The 24,484-nt window shown below is 39.5% G+C and overlaps 2 protein-coding genes across 2 annotated transcripts; both read left to right on the top strand.

Annotated features, from left to right (window-relative positions):
• The first annotated feature begins 955 nt into the window (after nucleotides 1-955).
• On the top strand, nucleotides 956-17,728 carry LOC132422869 (zinc finger protein 709-like). The gene is made up of 4 exons (XM_060007959.1): nucleotides 956-1,080; nucleotides 11,072-11,198; nucleotides 11,575-11,635; nucleotides 12,022-17,728. The coding sequence occupies exons 1-4, from the start codon at nucleotides 1,078-1,080 to the stop codon at nucleotides 13,076-13,078; spliced, it is 1,248 nt and encodes a 415-aa protein (XP_059863942.1). The 5' UTR covers nucleotides 956-1,077; the 3' UTR covers nucleotides 13,079-17,728.
• On the top strand, nucleotides 14,226-24,481 carry IRAK1 (interleukin 1 receptor associated kinase 1). Its single transcript, XM_060006469.1, is given in 5 exon segments — nucleotides 14,226-14,236; nucleotides 23,539-23,830; nucleotides 23,833-23,923; nucleotides 23,926-24,105; nucleotides 24,108-24,481. Coding segments are annotated over 5 exon segments (948 nt in total).
• The last annotated feature ends 3 nt before the right edge of the window (nucleotides 24,482-24,484 follow it).

Raw genomic sequence — 24,484 nt, 5'->3', positions numbered from 1 at the left:
TCGAGGGTGTAGAAAGCAAACTTATGGTTACCAGGGGATAAATAGGGAGGGATAAATTGAGAGGTTGGGATTGACGTGTACACACTACTATATGTAGAACGGATAACTGATGGGGGCCTGCTGTGTAGCGCAGGGAACTCTACTCAGTCCTCTGTCATGGCCTATATAGGAGGGGAATCTAAGAAAAGAGCTGGTGTATGTATATGTGTGGCTGATTCACCTTGCTGTGCACCTGAGGCTACTACAGCATTGTGGATCAGCTATAGTCCAATAAAAATTAGTAATTAATTAATTTATTTATAAAATTTCCTACCAGTGTAAAACGTACACCTGAGAAGTTAATGAACACATATCATAGCCTGTGGTTTAACTGAGATTTGTCCTGGCACCCAGCTAGGCTGACTGATTCAAATTTCCTACCAGAGCCAAGTGCTCTGGGATTCTTTAGCTTAAGTACCTAATAAGTGGGAATGGGGCAGGGATTGGTGGAAGGCTCAGCGCTGTCAAGGACGAAAGATGAAAATGGAGTCAACCCCTTTATTATAGATGGTGAATTCACATTTAAGTGTCTGCGTTTCTTAACAAGAAGCACAGTTCCGTGCCTGGCCACACAGACTTACACCAAGCCCTTGACCCCTGGAGGACATAAGACCCTCTTGTTCCAGGCAGGACTGACCTGGGCCATCCTCTTATCTGTACTTGCTGCATCTTGAAACAGAATCAGGAATCCCAGTGCAGGAGGAGCTGCGGAAGACAACTGAGACAATCCCAGGCCAGGAAATGTTGTTTTACCAAGCAAACGTGCCAGGCGGGGACAGGTCCCATCCCACCTCCCACAGGTGGGAGGCATTAGGGGGCGGGGTATTGAGATCTGTCCAACCAGGCGGCCGCTGAGGCAGGTGGGCGGAGCGGTCCCCCACTCAGGCGTGGACTTCCTTACCTTCTACAGCGGAGGGATCGCGCGTCTGTTCCGGGTTCACTAACCTGTTAACTTTCACGTACCTTCTCTTGCCCTGTGTTCTGCACTAGTCCTTGGAGTCGTTAGGAGGGACTCAGACAGACCCAGGAAACCTCGAAATGGTGAGTGTGCTGAGCCGGACTGTGGACGCTGCGAAGGGACTGGTCGCAACCGGCCGAAACCGGCCATCTTTTTTGACCCGGTCACTTCGCGGTCAACTCCGGAGTCTGCGGATACGCGGGGGTCTGGGGCGCTGCTCGGACCTCAGTCCCCTCCGGGTCTCAGTGGCGGGGTTGGCCCGGCAGCTCGGACCCCGGGCGTCCTGTTCGGTCACTTCGCTGCAGGAACTTTGGCCCCGGAGCCTCACCCGGCTGCTCTGCAGCCCCTCTTCTCCCCCCAGATTGTGTGGTGACCTCAGGCACGGCCTTCAGGTGACAACTGGGACTCGTTCTCCAGGGTTCGGTCGTGGGATTAGCTGTGGTCTGAGGGGTCTCAGCCTTTCCTTTCTGCCCCAGGGGGCACCCGTTTTGATAGGGATAGAATAGGATAGTTACACTGGTAGTTGTAGAAGTCCCAGTAGGGGATTGTAAATAGCGAGGGAAACCTAGGGAACTTTGGGAGACCACTGTAACTTATTGATCGCTCAAGAAAGCTATCGAAAATGTTGTGGAACCAATCAGGCCTCCTTAAGTATAAAGCCATAAATAAAAGCATGAGATATGCCCCAGATCATTAAGTGAAAGAAAAAATGAGACCTGCATTCTGCTGGTCGAGTTCAGCAAGGTAATGATCCTTAACACCAAGGACAGGAATTTTAAGAGAAATGTGACATTCCAAAGTAGGAGACCCTCATTATATGGAGACTTGAGATGAAACAACATACTTTAGTGTATGTTACCACCTTTCTCCTGATTTGAATAAGCTCTACGACAGTCCTAGTTTGACCTCATAGGGTCAGACACTCTCCTATGCCATAGGAAGGAGGAGCTAGTGACCTAAGCCTGACATCTACTCGAAGAATGAGGAAGAAGGCAGTCTTTTTCCCCTTCCCCACTTTCCTTTGACTATAAAAATATAGCCCACTTAATCCTCAGGGCAGAGCCCCCCTGCCTGCTTGCGTCTCTTGCAAGCGTCCTATATTAATAAATCTACATCTTGCCTATCTCTTCGCCTCTTGCTGAATTCCTTCTGCACTGTGACACAAAGAACCCGAGCCTCAGTAAGTCCAACACCAGGTGAGTGATTCTAATTAAAAGACCATAGGTTCAAGTCCCAATCTGGGTTTAGGCAGGGTTCGAGTCCCGGCACGTGGGTTCAAGTCCCATCTGACTTACACGGTTTCATTTTTTTCTCTGAGTTTTCCAAATGTTTGGGAAGCAGAATTTCAAAGACCTTAGCCCCCCAGAGGAGCTCTTTGTAGGGCTGGCAATAAATCATTAAATTTCCAGATCGCTTCCCTCATTCCCAAAGTCGGTTTCGCCTCTCCGATTCAAATTACCTATCACCTATTCGTCTCCGCAGTGCATTTCAAACAAATATTTTAATTGTTTATCCTAGTTCCGTAGTGAGGTGGATGGTATTATTTTGGGGGCGGGGGGTGGTCTGTGGATATTTTACAAGAGCAGAAGCCGACAATGACCACTTGGAAGTGGGTTGTATGAAGTCCTTTCTTCTGATTTTTTACTGGAAACAGATATCCTATAGGAAGTCCTTTCGTGGAGGTTTTTTTTGAACTTTTATGGACGATCTACCCTGCCCATCCCTAGGTTAGTCCCCTTCAAAAGATTTACTCGCTTATTTAAGTTTCTTTCTTCAATAGTGTAAAATAGAGCTTCAAAGTCCATATAAAATATTTCCAAAGAGGTAAGAGAGGTGAATTTCAGGGGGAAAAAAATTCCAGTATTACATTCCATTTGTTAAGAATTTTTTGCTTTTATTCAATCCCTGAGGAAGTGTGGTTAAATTTTTGTGGCCTCTCCTTTACTTTTGGTGGATTTCAAATAAAGTTCCAAGATTTAGACTTGCAGAGGAGAAGTATTCAAGCGTGATTAATTATGTAGTAAATGAAATTGCCTTGGAAGTAATTGACTGACATTTTTTTCTGAAAAGGAATAGATATTTGGGGTTTCCTGGTGAACTAGTAGAAGTGGCTTATAATTTTCTTCTCTCATTTCCACATAAACACTGGATTTGAGTGATTTTGCTGAATTGTTCAAACAGGGTTTGTGTATTTAAAGTATCAGTGGTGGTGGAGAGCACCTGTAGTTGGGAGCAGAGCCTGAGGTCAGTGTCTTCAGGCCAAGGCCCCGTTTGAGCCTGCGAGGGGAAGTACTTGAAGGCCCTCCTATACTTGGAATCATATAGTATATAGCTCTGCCAGATTGGCTTCTTTCCGGTAGCAATATACTTTTGAGCTTTGCTTCATGTGTTTTCATAGCTTGATACTTTATTCCTTTTTATTAGTGAACACTGTTTCATCATATGGATATACCACTGATTATTTGACTCTTGCAAGATATCTTGCTTACCTGTTGACTCATGCCAGTTATGAATAAAGCTCCTACAGGTATTTGTGTATGAGTTTTGTGTGAATATAAGAGTTGATCTCATTTGGACAAATAACAAGGAGTGTGATTGCTGGGTCTTAATATACATACTAAGAGTATATTTTGTTTTGAAAGAGAGCTCCTGTCTTCCTTTGTAGGGGTACCAAGTTCCATTCCCCCCAGCAATGAATGAGGATTACCTTCACATCTATTTGGTGTTTTGCATTTTAGTTATTAAATAGGTGTGTAGTGATAGCTCGTTTTATTTGCAATTTCCTACTGACATTTGACATTGAGCATGTTTTCATATTTCCTGTTTCCCTTCTATATATCTTTTTTTGGGAGCTGTTTGTTCAGATCTTTTGCCCATTTTCAATTGGATTATTTATCTTCTTACTGTTGAGTTTTAATAGTTCCTGGATATTTTGAATACCAGTTATTTATCACATAAGTGTTTTGCAAATATTAGTATTTTTTCATATCCTGTGACTCAGCTTTTCATTCCCTTAACACTGCCTTTCTGAGAGGAGACGTTTTTTATTTTAATGAAGTGAAATTATCCTTTTTTTCTTTTACAGACCTTGTGTTTGTTGTTATATTTGAAAATTCATCACCAAACCCAAAGTGACCTAGATTTCCTTCCATGATATTTTGGAGGAGTTTATTACTTTTGCATTTTACATTTAGATCTGTGATGTGTTTTGAGGCTTTTTTTGTAAAACGTGTAAGTCCTATGTTTACATTTGCTTTGTTTGTGTGTGTGTTTGTTTGTGAATATCCATTATTTACAGCACTATTTGTTTAAAAGATTTTCCTTTCATTTGAATTGCCTTTCCTTCTTTGTCCAAGTTCAGTGTGGGTCTACAGGAAAACAGTTGATTATCTTTCAATCTTGAGATATGTCTTCTATTTTTTTAATAAATTTATTTATGTTATTTATTTGGCTGCTTTGGGTTTTCGTTGCTGCGCGTGGGCTTCTCCCTAGTTGTGGCGAGCGGGGGCTACTCTTCGTTGCGGTGCGTGGTCTTCTCATTGCGGTGACTTCTCTTGTTGTGGAGCACGGGCTCTAGATGTGCAGGTTTCAGTAGTTGTGGCATGTTGGCTCAGTAGTTGTGGCTCACAGGCTCTAGAGCGCAGGCTCAGTAGTTGTGGCACACGGGCTTAGCTGCTCCACGAAATGTGGGATCTTCCCAGACCTGGGCTCAAACCCGTGTCCCCTGCATTGGCAGGTACCTTCTTAACCACTGCGCCACCAGGGAAGCCCAGGATATGCCCTCTTAATTCCAAGAGTTATCTGTTGTTGGAGAATCTTTAAGATGTTTCACAGAGATAATTATGTCCTAGAGACCAAATATTTGAATTTACCTACAGGATACATGAATATATTCTTTTTCAGGAAGTAGAAGTTCCCTCTATTACTTGTTTGTGATTAAAAATGGATGCTGTATTTTACCAAATCCTTTGAAATTTTCATTTCCCCCTTTGTTCTTTTCTGATATTTCCTTTTACCCTCTGTCTTCCCTTATAGGCATATTGATTAGATGTTTATCAGTGTTATTAATCTTGTCAAAGAACTAGCTTAAAAGTTTTTTTCTCCTTCAATTACCCACAATTACATTAATTTCCTTTCTGATTTTTATAACTTTATTTTGTGATTATATCGTCTTCTCTTTATTGTTTCTTTTTTTTGTGGTACGCGGGCCTCTCACTGTTGTGGCCTCTCACTGTTGTGGCCTCTCCCATTGTGGAGCACAGGCTCTGGACGTACAGGCTCAGTGGCCACGGCTCACGGGCCCAGCCACTCCACGGCATGTGGGATCTTCCCGGACCGGGGCACGAACCCATGTCCCCTGCATCGGCAGGCGGACTCTCAACCACTGCGCCACCAGGGAAGCCCTCTTTATTGTTTCTTAAGGTAGATGCTTGTGTTGTTGTTTACAGACCTTTGTTTTTTCCCAGTTGATGATGACATAAATTTCTCGGTAGGCACTGCTTTTGCTACATGCCACAATTTAGCTCAAAACAAATCTTAATTTCTCTTGAGACTTCTTCTTTGATCCCATGTATTACTTAGAAATATGTTGTTGAACCTCTGTGTGTTAGGGGTTTTTCCAAATCTCTTGCTTGTATTGATTGCTAGATGAATGCCTTTGAGTTCTAGGAGCATGGTTTGTATGATTTTTCTTCTTTCAGATTTGTTAAGGTATGCTTTATGTCCCAGAAAGTGTTCGGTCTGGTTGAATGTTTCATATGAATTTTAGAAGAATGTGTATTCAGCTCTTGTTGCATGAAGTGTTCTTTAGATTACAATTACATTTAGTTATTTCATAGTATTCCTCAAAGCAAGTCTGTCCTTCCTGATTTTCTGCCTGCTGTTATATACAGCTTATGATAAGGGGGTGTTGATGTATGACTATAATAATGGATTTATGTATTCCTCCCTTCATTCTTCATGTCTTGCCTTATGTATTTTGCCGCTTTGTTGCTATGTATGTACACATGAAGGATTGTTATGGCCTCTTGCAGAATGGACCTTTTTGTCATTATGTAAAGTCCTTTCTACCCCTGAGATTCCCTTGGTCTGAAATCTGCATTCTCTAAAGTTCATATATGAGTGCCAGCATTCTTTTGGTTAGTTTTGGCATGGTGTATTTATCTCCATTGCTTTATTTCTCATCTGCCAGTGCCTTCATATTTAAAATGAGTTTTTGGTAGACTACATATAATTGTAATTTTAAAAATCACATATTATGATATCAGAAAGGGAAAGTAAAAAAAAACAGTATGCACCGAAAAAAATAAAATACTTTGGAACAAACCTGACCAAGGAGGTGAAAGAGATATGTTGAGCACCATAAAACATTGATAAAGGAAATTGAACTGAATCAAAAAATGGAAAGCTGGGCTTCCCTGGTGGCACAATGGTTAAGAATCCGTCTGCCGATATGGGTTCGAGCCCTGGTCTGGGAAGATCCCACATGCCGTGGAGCAACTTAGTCCATGTGCCACAACTACTAAGCCTGCACTCTAGAGCCTGCACGCCTAGAGCCCGTGCTCCACAACAAGAGAAGCAACTGCACTGAGAAGCCTGCACACCACAAGAAAGAGTAGCCCCCACTCGACACAACTAAAGAAAGCTCGCGTGCAGCAGTGAAGACCCAATACAGCCAAAAATAAATAAATAAGTTTATTTTTAAAAAAATGGAAAGCTAACCCATACTCTTGGATTGGAGGAATTATTTTTGTTAAAATGGCCATAGTACCCAAAGTAATCTACAGATTTAATGTGATCCCTATCAAATTACTCATAACATTTTTCACAGAACTAGAACAAATAATCCTAAAAGATATATGGAACTGTAAAAGACCCAGAATTGCCAAAGCAGTTCTGAGGAAAAAAGAAAAAAGCTAAAGGCATAACCCTCCCAGATTTCAGACAATAATACAAAGTTAAAGTTGTCAAAACAGTGTGATACTGCCACAAAACCAGAAATATAGACTCAATGGAACAGAATAGAGAGGCCAGAAATAGACCCACACACCAATGGTCAATTAATCTTTGACAAAAGAGACAAGAATATACAATGGGGAAAAGACGGTCTCTTCAGCAAGTGGTGTTGGGAAAGTTGGACTGCCTCATGTAAATCAATGAAGTTAGAACACACCCTCACACCATATACAAAAATATACTCGAAATGGCTTAAAGACTTAAATGTAAGACATGACATCATAAAATTCATAGAAGAGAACATAGACAAAACATTCTCTGATATAAATTATACCAATGTTTTCTCAGGTTGGTCTCTCAAGACAATAGAAATATAAGTAAAAATAAACAAATGGGTCCCAAACAACGTATAAGCTTTTGTACAGCAAAGGAAACCATAAACAAAATGAAAACACAACCTACGTACTAGGAGAAAATATTTGTCAATGATGCCACCAACAGGGGCTTAATTTCTAAAATATACAAATAGCACATACTATCCAATAACAAAAACCAGACAACCCAATAAAAAATGGGCAGAAGACCTAAATAGACATATCTCCAAAGAAGACATAGATATGGCCAATAGGCACATGAAAAGATGTTCAACATTGCTAACTGTTAGAGAAATGCAAATAAAAACTGCAGTGAGGTGCCCACCTCACATTGGTCAGAATGGCCATCATTAAAAGCCTGCAAATAACAAATGCTAGAGAGGGTGTGGAGAAAACGGAACCCTTTTGTACTGTTGGAAGCAATGTAGATTGGTGCATCTACTTTGGAAAACAGTATGGAGGTTCCCCAAACACTAGAGTTGCCATATCATCCAGAAATCCCAGTCCTGGGTATATATCCAGAGAAAACTCTAATTCGAAATGATACAGGCACCCAAATGTTCATAGCAGCACTATTTACAGCAACCAAGACATGGAAACAACCTACATGTCCATTGGCAGATGAATGGATAAAGATGTAGTATATATATTCAGTGGAATACTATTCAGCCATTAAAGGTGAAATAATGCCATTTGCAGCAACATGGATAGATGTACAGATTATCATACTACATGAAGTAAGTCAGATGGAGAAAGAGAAATACCATATGATATCACTTATATGTGATATCTAAAATATGTCACAAATGAACTTATTTTCAAAACAAAAACAGACAGACATCAAAATGAAAGTTATGGTTACCAAAGGGGAAAGGGGGTGGGGGGGAGATAAATTAGGAGTTTGGAATTAGCAGAAACAAGCTATTATATATAAAATAGATAAACAACAAGGTCCTATTGTATAGCACAAGGTACTGTAAAATCCTGTAGAAAACCTTAATGGAAAAGAATATGAAAAAGAATATATATATATGAATATATATATATATATATATATATATATATATATATATATATATCTGAATCACTTTTCTGTACACCAGAACCTAACACAACTTTGTAAATCATCTATACTTCAATAAAAGTGAATAAGTAAATCTCATATTACTGTAATTTTCTTTCATTTGTATTGAGACCATTGAAATGGTTGATTGAAATGGTGACTAATATGGTTGGATTAATATCTAACACTTTTTACTCTTTCTATTTGTTGCCCTTATTTTTTCATTTGTCTTTTCTCTTTTTTCTACCTTCTCTGGATTTAACTGAGCATTTTGTCTGATTCTTCCTTTTTTCCATTCTTAACCTATACCTTTGTAAAGAACTTTTTTAGTGGTTGCCCTTGAGTTTTCAGTATACATTTAGAACTAACCCACATCAGTCTGCAACGTAAAGCAGTACCTCTTCAGTGGTTGTTCAGGTACCTCATACCACACTACTCCCATTTCCCCTCCTCTGTCCCTATTGATATGGCTGTCATTTATTTCACTTATCCACAAGGTTATCATTATCAATGTCATTCTTGCTAATATGATTTTAGACAAAGTATCATCTATTATAAAAGAAATATAAAAGATGTTTACCTTTATTTATTCCTCTTTTAATTCCCCTACATAATTTACGTTCTTTCTGATGAATTTTAATGTCTTTCAAAGTTGGCATACTAATGACAAGTTCCATCAATTTTTGTCTCAAAATGGCCTTCTATTTTTTAAGGATAATTGTGCTTCCTAACAGAGTTCTAGGACACTTTTTTTTTTTTTAATTTCAAAACTTTAAATGTTTCAATCCACTTAGTTCTTTCATATATACGTATGTATATAATTATTATTATTGTTTTTTTTTCCTGAAAAGAAGTCCAGTTTGATTCTAATCTTTATTTCTCTGTACCTAAAGTATACCTCTGGCTTCTTACAATATATATTCTCTTTGCCTTTGTTTTTCTCTCTACTTTAAATATAATATACTTTGGTCTCCATTTTAGGTGTTTTCATTTTTATTGTTCACTGAGCCTCATGGATCTATTGGTGTTGTCTATCATTAATATTAGGAACATCTCAGTGGTCGTTACTTATTTCTGTCTCTCTTTTCCTTCAATTATTTTCATTATATGTATCTTAAATCTTCTGTTAAAGAAGGTCCTGCCAGAGTTCATGGATACTGTGTTCTATCTTTTTTGATCCTTTTTGTCTTTGTGTTAGACTACAGTGAAACAGGTTTTTTGGGTACTGGCCTTAAGAACAGAATCTTTGGGGCATATTTAAAAAATGTCTTTCTGGGCTTCCCTGGTGGCACAGTGGTTGAGAGTCCGCCTGCGGATGCAGGGGATGCGGGTTTGTGCCCTGGTCTGGGAGGATCCCTCATGCTGCGGAGCGGCTGGGCCCGTGAGCCATGGCTGCTGAGCCTGCGCGTCCGGAGCCTGTGCTCCGCAACAGGAGAGGCCACAACAGTGAGAGGCCCGCATACTGCAAAAAAAAAAAAAAAAAAAAAAAAGTCTTTCTTTTGTCTTTCCCAGTTTTAGGGCACCAGTTTACCCTTTGAAGTCAGTGCTCTCATGGCTCTGGGAGGACTTGTTTATTTCAAGCTTTTTCATTCTCTTCTTGTGAGATGGAGAATCACAACTTCTAATTTCATAAATCCCAGACTAGATTTTCACTTAGCAGTTGCAATACTGGCTGCTTGGAAAACTCCTGTTCCTGAAATAGCAGGATGGAGACTTTATGTTCTTTTGGAGGAAGCCAATGATGAAACCCTTACATAATTTATAATCATGGGAAAATTCACCATCAGTGTTATGGACTTTGGTGAGCTCCCTTGTAAACTGTAGCTCTTAACATGTTCCTTGAGGGCAGTAAGACCCAGAGTATACTGTTATGGTGTGAAGAGAAAGAGTTTTTTGGGCATGTAATTGCACTGTGTGTTCTAGAATTTGGCTGGAAGCGCCTTGAGGCACCTGAGTATAGGGATTTTGTGATCTAACATATTAATGCTTCTTCCCCATGTCCGAGCTCTAAATTTGAAGTAACTTTCTACCTGCATCAAATTATATGTAGAGAGGAAGGAAAAACAGAGTCTATGCTAATCATTATACAACTTAAAAGCAGTGCATCTGCAGAAGAATATTTATATTCAGGCAACTGTGTGTGATTGTGATTTCTTCTAAAGGCCTGGAGGACTTTGGGACAGTGTGGCCAGCTGGGCTTTGTTAAAAGTTTGATTTCTACAGCTCACCTGGCCTCTGATGATAGGTGATAGGACTAGAAAAAAGCTTCCAGTTCTTCACTGTATGCCTATTTATTAAAACCTCATGCAATCTTGATCCTCTGCCTCATGGAGTACTGTAACTTGTGGATCATAAGAAGAAGATGAAAGAATTTTTTCAGCAGAAATCGTTCTTAAAATGACGTTTCTTTCATTTGTAAAGTATTTCTCATTCTCTGGGCTCTGCCATTATTGTGATATAAGCGATACTGTGACCACAGAAGTTATGTGTAAATAATTTCCATTTGTTCATGATGCTGTTAAATTATTGAGGAAGTATGGAGAATAAGTTTATCATGATCAAGTCATAGAATAACTCTTTGTAAACAACAGAATTGTATGTAACCTTCCTATAAATCGAGTGTGGGTGTCTAGTTCTGTCAGTCTCATGCATCTCAGTGTGCTCCTATTTTGGGTGTTTTAGGACTCATTGGCCTTTGAGGATGTGGCTGTGAATTTCACCCTGGAGGAGTGGGTTTTACTGGATTCCTCACAGAGGAAACTCTACAGAGATGTGATGTGGGAAAACTTCCAGAACCTGGTCTCAGTAGGTAAGAATGAAAAATTCCCTCCCTTTGTCAATTAGAGAACAAGTGTTTCTTACCTGTCAATATTGTTCAAAGTTGTGGAATGTGGAAAGGGAAAACTTTGATAAAGAAACTAGGGGAGGTGGGGATCAAAGGGAAATCCCCAGCGGTGCAGTGGTTAGGACTTGGCACTTTCACCACTGCTGTGGCCTCAGTTCAGTCTCTAGTCAGGAAACTAAGATCCTGTAGGCCATACTGCACAGCACCCACCCCCCCAAAATAAAGAGAAGAAGAAAGAAAGGAAACTAGACATAGTCAGAGCTTATCATGGGCCTAAAGTCCAATAATTTTTCTGTCATTTCTAGTACTTTGGGATCATTTTTCTGGTTCTGCATTTCAGAAACAAAACAGGAAGATCATGACATTGAAGATCAGTACAAAAACCAGGGGAGAAAATTAAGGTGAGTCACACCCGCAATTCAAAGCATTGTCTTGTGAGAATCATGGTATATTCTGAAAATTTTAAAGAAGTCAACAAAAACAAATAGCCCAGTCTTCAAATTTAGTTATTCTATTCTCAGAAAATGTCTCCGAAAAAGTATTTTCTTAAATGTGATATAAATGTTCTGTGTTTCCAATATAGTTCACGTGCAGTCAATAAACCCTATATTTGAATATCACTTTTTAATAGAAGAGGTGAAGTCCTGTTGCAGAGCATTCAGTTTATTCAACTTCTAACAATTCACACAAGATAGAAAACCTCACTGTTCCTATAAATCGTAATAAATACAATAAATAAATGATTTCTTAATAAAGAAATCATTAATAATCTTCTCATTGTTTACAGAAGTTCTATGGTAGAGAGACTCTCTGAAAGTAAAGGCAGTAGTTTCTGTGGAGAAAACTTCACCCTTATTCCAACTCTCAATCTGAAGAAGAAAACTCCTGGTTTAAAACCATGGGAATGCAGTGCATGTGCAAAGGTCTTCATGCATCATTCATCCTTTAATAGACACATGAAATGTCACATTGAAAACAAACGAAGAGAGTATCAAAAGTACCATGAGAAGGTATATAAATGTAAAGAATGTGGGAAAGCATTCATTTCTCCTAGTTCTCTTAGAATACATGAAAGGAGTCACACTGGAGAGAAGCCCTATGAATGTGAACAATGTGGAAAAGTCTTTCGATATCAAAAATCCTTCCGACTACATAAAAGAACTCACACAGGAGAGAAACCCTATGAATGTAAGGAATGTGGGAAAGCCTTCATGTGGGAAACAACTTTTCGAAAACACATGGTAACTCACGCTGGGGATTTACCTTATAAATGTCAGAAATGTGAGAAAGCATTCATTTATCCCAGTTGTCTTCGAATGCATGAAAGCAGTCACAATGGAGAGAAACCCTATCAATGTAAACAATGTGGAAAAGCCTTTAAAAGTCCTGAAACTATTCAAATCCATGAAAGAATTCACAGGGGAGAGAAACTCTATGAATGTAAGCAGTGTGGTAAAGCCTTCAATCATTTCAGTTCCTTACAGCTACACAAAAGACATCACACAGGAGAGACACCATATGTGTGTAAAACATGTTCTAAAGTATTGAATACTGCCCGGTCTCTTCGAAATCATGAAAGAATCCACACTGGAGAAAAACCCTATGAATGTAAGGAATGTGGGAAAGCCTTCACATGGAAAATAACCCTTCAGAAACACATGATAACACACACTGGGGATGGACCTTATAAATGTAAAGAATGTGAGAGAGTATTCATTAATCCCAGTTCTCTTAAAACACATGAAAGGAGTCACACTGGAGAGAAACCATATCAATGTGAACAATGTGGTAAAAGTTATAGATATCTAGCAGTTTTGAAAATACATCGAAGGACCCATACTTGAGAAAAACCCTATGAATGTAAAAATGAAGGGAAAACCTTCACTTCTGCATATGTTCAAGTGCATGAAAGAATTCACACTGGACAGAAACCCTATCAATGACAGGAATGTGGGAAATCCTTCATTTGCCTCTCAGTCGTTCAAAGACCTGAGACTGCACACTGGACAGAAATCATATAAAATATGACGAATGTGGGAATAGCTTTTCTGATCTTTGTAGTTTATGAAACCATAAAAGGGTTTACTAGATAAAACCTTATTTGTAAACAGCCTGGGTTGTTGGTCGATATCATTACATGTAAAAACTCCCATGGAAAAGAAGTATAAATGTAAGTAACATAAGATAACTTGATGGAAAGTAATCTATGCCTAATGTTCCAAAAGACCTTCAATATGAAAGAGTTTTTAAAAATTTTATTTATTATTATTTTTTTTTGGCCAGGCTGTGCAGCATGTGGGGCATCTTAGTTCCCCAATCAGGGATCAAACCTGTGCCCCATGCAATGGAAGTGCGGAGTCTTAACCACTGGACTGCCAGTGAAGTCCAGAAAGAGTTGTTTTAAAAGTTTATAGGACTTTCCTGGTGGTGCAGTGGTTAAGAATCTGCCTGCCAATACAGGGTACATGGGTTCGAGCCCTAGTCCTGGAAGATCCCACATGCCACAGAGCAACTAAGCCCACGTGCCACAACTACTGAAGCCTATGCGCCTAGGGCCCATTCTCCACAGCAAGGGAAGCCGCCACAATGAGAAGCCCGTGCACCGCAACGAAAAGCAGCCCCCGCTCACCACAACTAGAGAAAGCCCATGTACAGCAGCAAAGACCCAATGCAGCCAAACAAACAAACAAACAAAAATTTATAAATATGTTGTGTTTACTCAGGATCTTTCTTCAAGTGTGTCCTTCAATGGTGGATTTCTACTAATTTCACAAACGAATATTAATGTGAATTCATTCTGTAATTCGTCTTTCAACAATAGTACATAACGTTTAAACGTAGTGATTTTTCCTTTACTTGGATAGTTACTTTGTTCTATTTACTTCTGAAGCCTGTTGGATTCATGGATGAATTTAAGTGTATTTCTAGTATGCAGTGAGACTTAAATTTTTATAATGTTCTATTCATCCTCTGTTAACGGGCCATTGAAAAATGGCAGTTAGGTATTTGTTGGGATTTCCTAGTAGTTTTGTGTGGCAGTTCCTAGGTATATAATATATTGTATATATTGTATCCTTTTTACTGAGAAAGATCCTTTCTGGTGGTGGTGTGTATAGGAGCCTTTTCCCATTTTGCATTCTATTAAACACTTGGAATAAATTTTATGTATGACTAATATGTCAAAGAGTATACTGTTATGTAAATTATGATTTTTCCTATTTGCTTTTTGTGTTTCCTTCTGACTGGTATTTGTTGAATAGACTGTGAGACTTGTGATAATACAGAAAATCTGGAGTTGGAGATATCTTGCCTATGAGTTATATTAGGACCTAGACTTTCCAGAATCTATCCCTTTTGTGGTTCCACGTTAGCATTCACCAACAGCTCACCTGTGTGCGATTTTAAAGCAGATGTGGAGAAGACATTCTTCAGATAGTGGATTCCCCACACTGGGAGAGAGGCAGATACGTAGGAGCTTCAAGGACACCATCTCCCAGCTTATTTTCCAGATTCTGTGTCCTTGTAGTCAAGAGTGTCCTCAACACCATCAAAAAATGCTTGATTTCCATTTTTATAGACATGTAGGTTCCCCTGATATCTTCACAGCTTACACATCAAAGATCCATCAGAGTTTGAATTTTTTCTGTAAGGCCTCTTGTGTCCACTTTGAAAGTTATTTCAGTATTTTATGGTTGGTAATAGTCTCTGATTACACTCCTCTCTGGATTATAGCTTTATAGTGTCTAATATGTGTAGGAAACACTTTATGTTGTTAATAATACTAGTAATACTAGTATGTGTTCCTGACTCACAACAACATTCACAAAGGTGCCACCAAAACGAATGAAATGGGAGTTTGTTTCTCTACTGCATTGCACAGGGACATTGGTGGCCCATTGTTTCCATGTGAGAATAAGCACCTCCTTCTGTCAAGATGGCTATGGGTGTTTCCTGTTACTTGTAGCTGAATATAATCCCCCAACATGTTTTTTATTGTCTTTTATTTTACATGATTGAAACTGTTTGAATTTTTTGTGAAACAGTAGTTTTTGTAGTCTTTTCAAATATTTTACCAACTCTTTTTGAAGCTTTCATTAGCTAACAAATGTTACTTTTCATTTCCTCAAAGAATATATTAAAGTATCCTTTTTATGTATGAATATTCAGAAAAGCCTTGTAGCTTTCTTCATTTAATCATTATGCAATGTGAGTAAGTTTTTAAAAAATATTACGTTGGCCAAAAGGTTTGTTCGTTTTTTTCTGTAAGATGGTCTAGCAGAGCTTCCCTGGTGGCACAGTGGGTAAGAATCTGCCTGCCAATGCAGGGGACAAGGGTTCAATCCCTGGTCTGGGAAGATCCCACATGCTGTGGAGCAACTAAGTCCATGTGCCACAACTACTGAGCTTGTGCTCTAGAGCCTGCAAGCCACAACTACTGAGCCCACATGCCTAGAGCTTGTGGTCTGCAACAAAAGAAGCCACTGCAATGAGAAGACCACGCACCACAACGAAGAGTAACCCCTGCTGGCTGCAACTAGAGAAAGCCTGCATGCAGCAACAAATACCTAATGCAGCCAAAAATAAATAAATTAAAAAAAATTTTTTTTAATTAAAAAACATGGTCTAGTAGCACTAAGTTGTCTTTAACTTCATTTGAAACAATTTTGTTAGATTGTATTGTGGCAGTTCTCATATCAGTAAGCATTTTAAAAAAATCAAAATTGGTGAATTTTTGTGTAGCCATTTTAATATTGGTGATGTAAGGGAAAAAGTAACATTTTCGGCATATTATGCTTTGTTATTTCAAGAAAGGCAAAAACGCAACTGAAAAGCAAAAAAAAATTGTGCAGTTTATGGAGAAGGTGCTGTGACTGACCAAACGTGTCAAAATTCATTTACCAAGTTTCATGCTAGAGATTTCTTGCTGGATGATGCTCCACATTGGGGTAGACCAGTTGAAGTTGATAGTGATCAAATGGAGACATTAATTGAGAGCAATCAACATTATACCATGTGGGAGATAGCCTACATACTCAAGATATCCAAATCAAGTGCTGAAAATCATTTGCACCAACTTGGTTATGTCAATCACTTTGATGTTTGAGTTCCACATAAGTTAAGCAAAAAAACCCTTCTTGATCGTACTTCTGCGTGCGATTCTCTACTGAAATGTAATGAAAACGTTCCGTTTTTAAAACAAATTGGGACGGGTGATGAAAAGTGGATACTGTACAATAATGTGGAACAGAAAAAATCGTGGGGCAAGTGAAACAAGCCACCACAAACCACACCAAAGGCTGGTCTTCATCCAAAAAAGGTGATGTTGTGTATATGGGGGGATTGGAAGGGAGTCCTCTATTATGAGCTCCTTCTGGAAAACCAAACGATCAATTCCAACAAGTACTTCTCACAGTTAGACCAACTGAAAGCAGCACTCAACATAAAGCATCCGGAATTAGTCAACAGAAAATGCGTAATCTTCCATCAGGATGACGCAAGACCACATATTTCTTTGATGACCAGGCAAAAACTGTTACAGCTTGGCTGGGAAGTTCTGATTCATCTGCCGTATTCACCAGACGTTGCACCTTCGGATTTCCATTTATTTTGGTCTTTACAAAATTCTCTTACTGGAAAAAATTTCAATTCCCTGGAAGACTGTAAAAGGCACCTTGAACAGTTCTTTACTTAAAAAGATAAAAAGCTTTGGAAAGATGGAATTATGAAGTTGCCAGAAAAATGGCAGAAGGTAATGGAACAAAATGGTGAATATGCTGTTCAATAAAGTTTTTGGTGAAAATGAAAAATGTGTCTTTCATTTTTACTTAAAAACCGAAGGAACTTTTTGGCCAACCCAATATTTATTTATTTATTTTGCTGTGCTGGGTCTTAGTTGTGGCATGCAGGATCTTCGATCTTCATTGAGGCATGCTGGATCTTTGGTTGCAGTATGCGAACTCGTAGTTGCCACATCTCATAGTTCCCTGACCAGACAGAGAGAATGGACTTGAGGACACGGGGAGGGGGAAGGGTAAGCTGAGATGAAGTGAGAGAGTGACATTGACATATATACAGTACCAAATATAAAATAAATAGCTAGTGGGAAGCAGCCGCATAGTACAGAGAGGTCAGCTTGGTGCTCTGTGACCACTTAGAGGCATGGGATACAAAGGGAGACACAAGAGGGAGGGGATATGGAGATATATGTATATGTATAGCTGATTCACATTGTTATATAGCAGCAACTAACACAAAATGTAAAGCAATTATACCTCAATAAATATGTTAATTAAAAAAAAAACCTGAGAAACACTTTGACCCATATCATTACATGTGAAAACTCCCATGGAAAAGAAGTATAAATAGTAGTAACATGAGATAAGTAGATAGAAAGTACTCCGTGCCTAATGTTCCAGAAAACCTTCAATATGAAAGAGTTGTTTTAAAAGTTTATAAATATTTTGTTTTTACTAAGGGTATTTCTTCATGTGTATCCTTGAATGATGGATTTATACTAATTTCAGAAATGAATATTAATGTGAGTTAATTCCATAAGTTGTCTTTCAACAATAATCATAAGTTTCAAAGGTACTTATTTTTCCTTTAATCAGACAATGATTTTTTTCTCTTTACATTTGAAGCCTGTTGGATCCATGGGTGAATTTACGTGTATTTCTAATATGCAATTAGGCTTAAATTTTTATAATGTTCTATTCATTCTCTGTTAATGGGACATTGAAAAATGGCAGTTTGGTATTTGTTGGAATTTTCCTAGTAGTATTGTGTGGCAGTTCCTGGATATTCATAATCCATTATATATGTTTCACCCTTTTTAGAAATATTTATTTATTTATTTTTGGCTGCGTTGGGTCTTTGTTGCTGCACGTGGGCTTTCTCTAGTTGTGGCGAGTGGGGGCTACTCTTCATTGAGGTGTGCAGGCTTCTCGTTGCAGTGGCTTCTCTTTGTTGCAGAGCATGGGCTCTAGGCACGTGGGCTTCCGTAGTTGTGGCTCGCAGGCTCTAGAGCGCAGGCTCAGTAGTTGTGGCACACGGGCTTAGTTGCTCTGCGGCTTGTGGGATCTTTCCAGACCAGGGCTCAAACCTGTGCTCCCTGCTTTGGCAGGCGGATTCTTAACCGCTGCACCAGCTGCACCACCAGGGAAATCCCTATTTCACCCTTTTTACTGAGAAAGATCCTTTTTTGTGGTGGTGCGTATAGGAGCCTTTTTCCATTCCATTCTATTGAACACTTGGAATAAATTTTATGTATGGCTAGGATGTCAAAGAGCATACTGTTATGTAAATTATGATTTTTCCTATTTGCTTTTTGTGTTTTCTTCTCACTCGTATTAGTTGAATAGACTATGAGGCTTGTGATAATACAAAAAATCTGGAGTTGGAGATATCTTGCCTGTGAGTAATATTAAGACCTAGACTTTCCAGAATCCATCCTTTTTTGGTTCCATATCAGCATTCACCAATAATTCACCTGTGTGATTTTAAAGCAGGTGCAAAGAAGACATTCTTTAGATATTGGAGTCCCCAGACTGGGAGAGAGACAGACACATAGGAGCTTCAATGACACCATCTTCCAGCTTATTTTCCAGATTTTGTGTCTTTATAGTCAAGAGTATTGTCAACACCACCAACAAGTGTTTGATTACCATTTTTATAGATGTGTAGTTTCCCCTGATGTCTTCACACCTTCCACATAAAAGATCCATCAGAGTTTGAATTTTTTCTGTAAGTCTTCTTATATCCACCATGAAAGTATTTCAGTGTTTTATGGTTGGGAATATTCTCTGATTCCACTCTTCTCTGAATTATATCTTTATAATGTCTAATTTGTGTTGAAAACAGTTTATGCTGTTAACAGTGCTAGTGAGTATGTGTTCCTGACTCACCACGGCATTCACAATGGTGCCGCCAGAAAGAATGACATGGGAGTTTGTTTCTCTGCTTCATTGTGCAGTGGCTTCCTTGACTCATTGTTTCCATGTGAGAATAAGCACCTTCCTTCTGTCAGGATGGCTATGCATGTTTCGTATTACTTTTAGCTCAATATAATCCCTCAATGTGTTTATTTTATTGTATGTGATTAAAACTATTCTTTTCAGAATGATTATAGACAAACAACAAGGTCCCAGTGTATAGCACAGGGAACTGTATTCAGTATCCTTTAATAAACTATAATGGAAAAAATACTAAAAGGAATATCTATGTGTATAACTGAATCACTTTGCTGTACAGCAGAAGTTAACACAAAATTGTAAAGCAACTATACTTCAATCAAAAAAAATGATTACAAACCCTATACGACTGTGGTGTATAATAGTAACAGTGTGCTTGAGAGGACTTCTTACAGCATTTTCACTTGTGTTAGAGGATTTGATTTTTATACAAGATAGCAAGACATTTTTCTTTATTGAATGCTTTCAGGCAGTTTATTTTATCGTTGGTGTTCATAATCATTTTCCTGAAGGCAAAAACAGTGTTGTGGAGATAAACTTAATTAGTAAGAAGCTTCGTTCAATTATATTAGTAAGAAGAGGGTACTATTGGTCATTTTTATGGTTTTGCATTTTATCTTTTATCATTGTTAGAGATAGGGTTATAAAATACATAAATTCACTTCTTAGTATACTAGGTAATATTTTTGAAATCATTTTAGTGACTTAACTGAGGTCTATAAATTTAGGTAAATTGTGAGGCAATACAAAGCTGGCAAGGGAGAAAGATAGGACTACTTTGCCAGTGATCCCTTTCTGAAACACTATACTCTTTTTTTTTTTATGTTTATCTTATTGAAGTATAGTTGATTTACAATGTTGTGTTAATTTCTGCTGTGCAGCAGGGTGGTTCAGTTATACATATACACATTCTTTTTCATATTGTTTTCCATTATTGTTTATCACAGATATTGAATATAGTTCCCTTTGCTATACAGTAAGACCTTGTTGTTTATTCTATGTATAATAGTTGGCCTCCGCTAATCCCAATCTCCCAATCCATCCCTCCTCCCACCCCCTCTCCCCCTTGGCAACCACAAGTCTGTTCTCTATGTCTGTAAGTCTATTTCTGTTTCCTAAATACATTCAGTTGTGTCATTTTTTTTACACCTTCTCCATTCCTTTAATGTGCATAGAGTAACCAGTGTATATAAATAGGCATAGCACCTTGGCCCCTATTCCTGTTTTTTTTTTTAATTTTTAAAAAATTTTATTGAAGAATAGTTTATTTACAATGTTTTGTTAATTTCTGCCATATAGCAAAGTGACACAGTTATATATATGTATATATTCTTTTCCATATTGTTTTCCATTATGGTTTATCACAGGATATTGAATATAGTTCCCTGTGCTATACAGTAGGACCATTTTTTTATCCATCCTATATATATAATATTTTGTAGATATGTTGATTTGTGTGATATTTTAGATTTCACATATAAGTGATATCATATAGTATTTGTCTCTCTCTTTCTGACTTACTCCACTTAGTGTGATAATCTCTAGGTCCATCCATGTTGCTGAAAATGGCATTATTTCCTTCTTTTTTCTGGCTGAGTAGTATTCCCTTGTTTATATGTACCACATTTTCTTTGTCCATTCATCTGTCGATGGACATTTAGGTTGTTTCCATGTCTTGGCTATTGTAAATAGCACTGCTCTGAATATAGAGATGCATGTATCTATTGAATTATAGTTTTGTCTGGATATACGCCCAGGAGTGGAATTGCTGGATCATATGGCAACTTTATTTTTAGTTTTTTGAGGAACCTCCATACTGTGTTCCAAAGTGGATGCACCAATTTACATTCCTGCCAACAATGTAGGAAGGTTCCCTTTTCTCCACACCTTCTCCAGCATTTGTTATTTGTAGACTTTTTAATGATGGACAGTCTGACTGCTGTGAGGTGGTACCTTATTGCAGTTTTGATTTGCATTTCCCTGATAATTAGCAATTTTTTTTTCTGTTTCTTCCTGATTAAATCTTGGGTGTTTGTACATTTCTAAGAATTTCTTCATTTCTTCCAGGTTGTCCATTTTATGGGCATGTAATTGTTCATACTAGTATCTTATGTTATTTTGTATTTCTGTGGTATTGGTTGTAACTTTTCTTTTTTCCATTCTGATTTTATTGATTTTGGCCCTCTTTTTTTCTTGATGAGTCTGGCTAAAGGTTTATTGAAGAACCAGCTCTTAGTTTCATTGATCTTTTCTGTTTTTTTAGTCCCTATTTCACTTATTTCTGCTCTGATTTTTTTTTTTTTTTGGCTGCATTGGGTCTTCGTTGCTGTGAGCAGGCCTTCCATAGTTGTGGCAAGCAGGAGCTACTCTTTTTTTTTTTTTTTTTTGTGGTACGCGGGCCTCTCACTGTTGTGACCTCTCCCGTTGCAGAGCACAGGCTCCGGACACGCAGGCTCAGCGGCCATGGCTCATGGGCCTAGCCGCTTCACGGCATGTGGGATCTTCCCAGACCGGGGCACAAACCCATGTCCCCTGCATCGGCAGGCGGACTCTCAACCACTGCGCCACCAGGGAAGCCCGAAGGGGTTACTCTTCATTGCTGTGCGCAGACTTATTGTGGTGGCTTCTCTTGTCATGGAGCATGGGCTCTAGGCACGCGGGCTTCAGTAGTTGTGGCACGCGGGCTCAGTAGTTGTCGCTCGTGGGCTCTAGAGTGCAGGCTCAGTAGTTGTGGTGCACAGGCTTAGTTACTCTGCCACATGTGGGATCTTCCCGGACCAGGGCTGGAACCTGTGTCCCCTGCATTGGCAGGCAGATTCTTAACCACTGCACCACCAGGGAAGCCCCTGTAGTTCTTAACAGAACAAAAACTGATCTTCCCTGAACCAGAAGTATTCTGCCACTAGACTGCGTTTGGACTTCAACTACAATTCTTCCCTTAGGTTTCCAACGTGCCCATTTGGATTGTTTTTTTTTTTTTTGGCTGCGCCACATGGCTTGTGGGAACTTAGTTCCCTGACCAGTGTTTGAACCTGGGCCCTCAACAGTGAAAGCGCAGAGTCCTAATCACTGGACTTCCAGGGAATTCCCTCGATTGCATATTTTTTATTTAGCCAATCCTCCATAACATGAGCCACTTTCTTAAAGAGGAAAAAAAAGGAAAAGGAAAATTAATATATGTGTATAAACACATACACTTACATGCATCATGATGGTTCTGTTTATGTGAAGGATCATGACTAACATTGTATTTTAATTTTTATCTATTAGAAATCAAATTGTGCCTTATAATTGAGGAGTCATTTTTTCTGTGTAATCTCCTAAACAGTAAATTTCGTGAAGTATTCAGTATCGTTTTGGAAATCATAAAAAACAAAATTTCTCAATTTTGATCACATATAAAATGACAAGTGATTTTAGAGCTATCACTTTCATTCTCTATTGACTGGAATGGGCTTCATACTAAATGTATTAGGATGTCCTTACAGTGTGAGGAGGTCTTCAGACTCACTCCTCAATAAAACTGGTGAAAATTATTTTAATAACAAATATTTCAAGCTGCCAGAAATAGTCTTAAAGGCAAACAACAGATGAAGAACATTTGTTCAAGTAAATCTAGGAAGAGTCAATAACCATGTAGTATCTTTGTAAGGTGGCATATTGTAACTAGATTTATCACAGTGATCATTTTGAAATGTATAGAAATATTGAATCACAGTGTTGTGTAAGAGGAACTAACATAGTGTTGTAGGTCAATTATATTTCAAAAGCAAACAAACTCATAGGAATAGAGAGCAGATTTGTGGTTACCAGAGGTGGGGGAGGGGAATTCAATAAATGCAGTCAAAAGGTCAAAACTTCCAGTTCAAAGATAAATAAGTACTAAGGATGTAATGTACAACATGGCAAATATAATTTGCACTGCTGTATGTGGTATATGAAAGTAGCTGAGAGAATAAATTCTAAGAGTTCTCACCACAAGGAAAAACTTTATTTTCTATTTCTTATTTTTGTATCTATAGGAGATGATGGATGCTCATTAAATTTAGTGTGATAAGTTTGCATTGCATTGATGTATGTGGGTCAAATTATTATGTGGTACACCTTCAGTGATGTATGCAATTATATCTCAATAAAACTTGAAGAAGAGAAAAACTCATAAAGATTTGTATGAAATATGAGTCTGTGTTATTTGAACCAAGAGCACTCCCTGTGAATGAAAAATTAATCCGTCAATCTAAGAAAGAATTGGAAAATTTTATTTGAGCCAAATTTGAGGATTGTAACCTGGGAAGAGCATCTCAGAAAGCTCTGAGAACTGTTTCGCTCGTTAGAAGTCACGGCACAGGCCGGAGGGCTGTGAGGATGCACGGTGCCCAGACCAAGTATCTGAAAGACCTGGTTGAAGAGGAAGCCGAGGAGGCTGGGGTGGCCCTGAAAAGCACCCAGACCACACTGCAAGCAGGTCTGGCTGCAGATGCCTGAGCGGCCCCGATCTCCACCCAAATCTACAAGAAACACCTGGAACGCAGGCCCGGGCCATGCCCACCAGAGCTGGGCCTGGCCCTGGGCCATCTGGCTTGCTGCTGCCTGCACCACCGGGCCAAGAGGAGACCGCCCCCACCCCCCCTCCCACGAACCAGGTGTACCAGAGGCTGGAGAAGCTGCAGGCAGCAGTGGCAGGGCCGTCTCTGGAGCCAGAGGCCGCCAGCCGCCAACCCTTTTCCCGCAAGAGAACTCCTACGTGTCCACCACCAGCAGTGCCCTGAGCGGTGCCCGCCCATGGCAGCCCCTGGCAGCGCCCTCGGAAGGCCTGGCCCAGGCTCCAGAGAGGCCGCAGAAAGGTGCCAGCCAGCCCGTGGATAGAGACAAGAGCATGTCCGGCCTATCTGCTGCCCTGCATTGCTGACCCCAAGCTGCCCCCTGGGCCCAGCCCAGCCAGGCAGCTCTGGCCCAGGGGCCGCCGTTTGTGCACCAGCACCCCTCAGGCAGGCTGGCTGCACTCAAGGGGGTACCACCCGAGAGTCGAGCTGGGGGAGCGGCCCGGGGCTCCAGCCCACAGCTATGGAAGGATCACTCCTGGACGGCTCGATGTCGTCACAGCCCCCGCAGAACGTCATCACGCCAGCACAACAGAAGATGCTGCAGAAGCTGGCCTTGCACGAGGATGGGGTCCTAGACAGCCTGCAGCTGCTGTCGTCCAGCTCCTTCCCAGACTTGGGCCTGGAACAACAGAACAGGCAGGGCCCCAAAGAGAGTGATGAGTTTCAGAGCTGAACT

The sequence above is a fragment of the Delphinus delphis genome, chromosome 3 (genome assembly GCF_949987515.2).
Source record: "Delphinus delphis chromosome 3, mDelDel1.2, whole genome shotgun sequence".
Taxonomy (NCBI): Eukaryota; Metazoa; Chordata; class Mammalia; order Artiodactyla; family Delphinidae; genus Delphinus; species Delphinus delphis.
The sequence above is the reverse complement of the archived record's forward strand: the minus strand, read 5'-3'. Positions and strand labels throughout refer to the sequence as shown.

Excerpts from the sequence above, each read along its gene's own strand:
- LOC132422869 (XM_060007959.1), top strand. Across the intron at positions 11,199-11,574 it reads CCAGAACCTGGTCTCAGTAG|AAACAAAACAGGAAGATCAT; the intron begins GTAAGAATGAAA and ends TCTGCATTTCAG. Across the intron at positions 11,636-12,021 it reads AACCAGGGGAGAAAATTAAG|AAGTTCTATGGTAGAGAGAC; the intron begins GTGAGTCACACC and ends CATTGTTTACAG.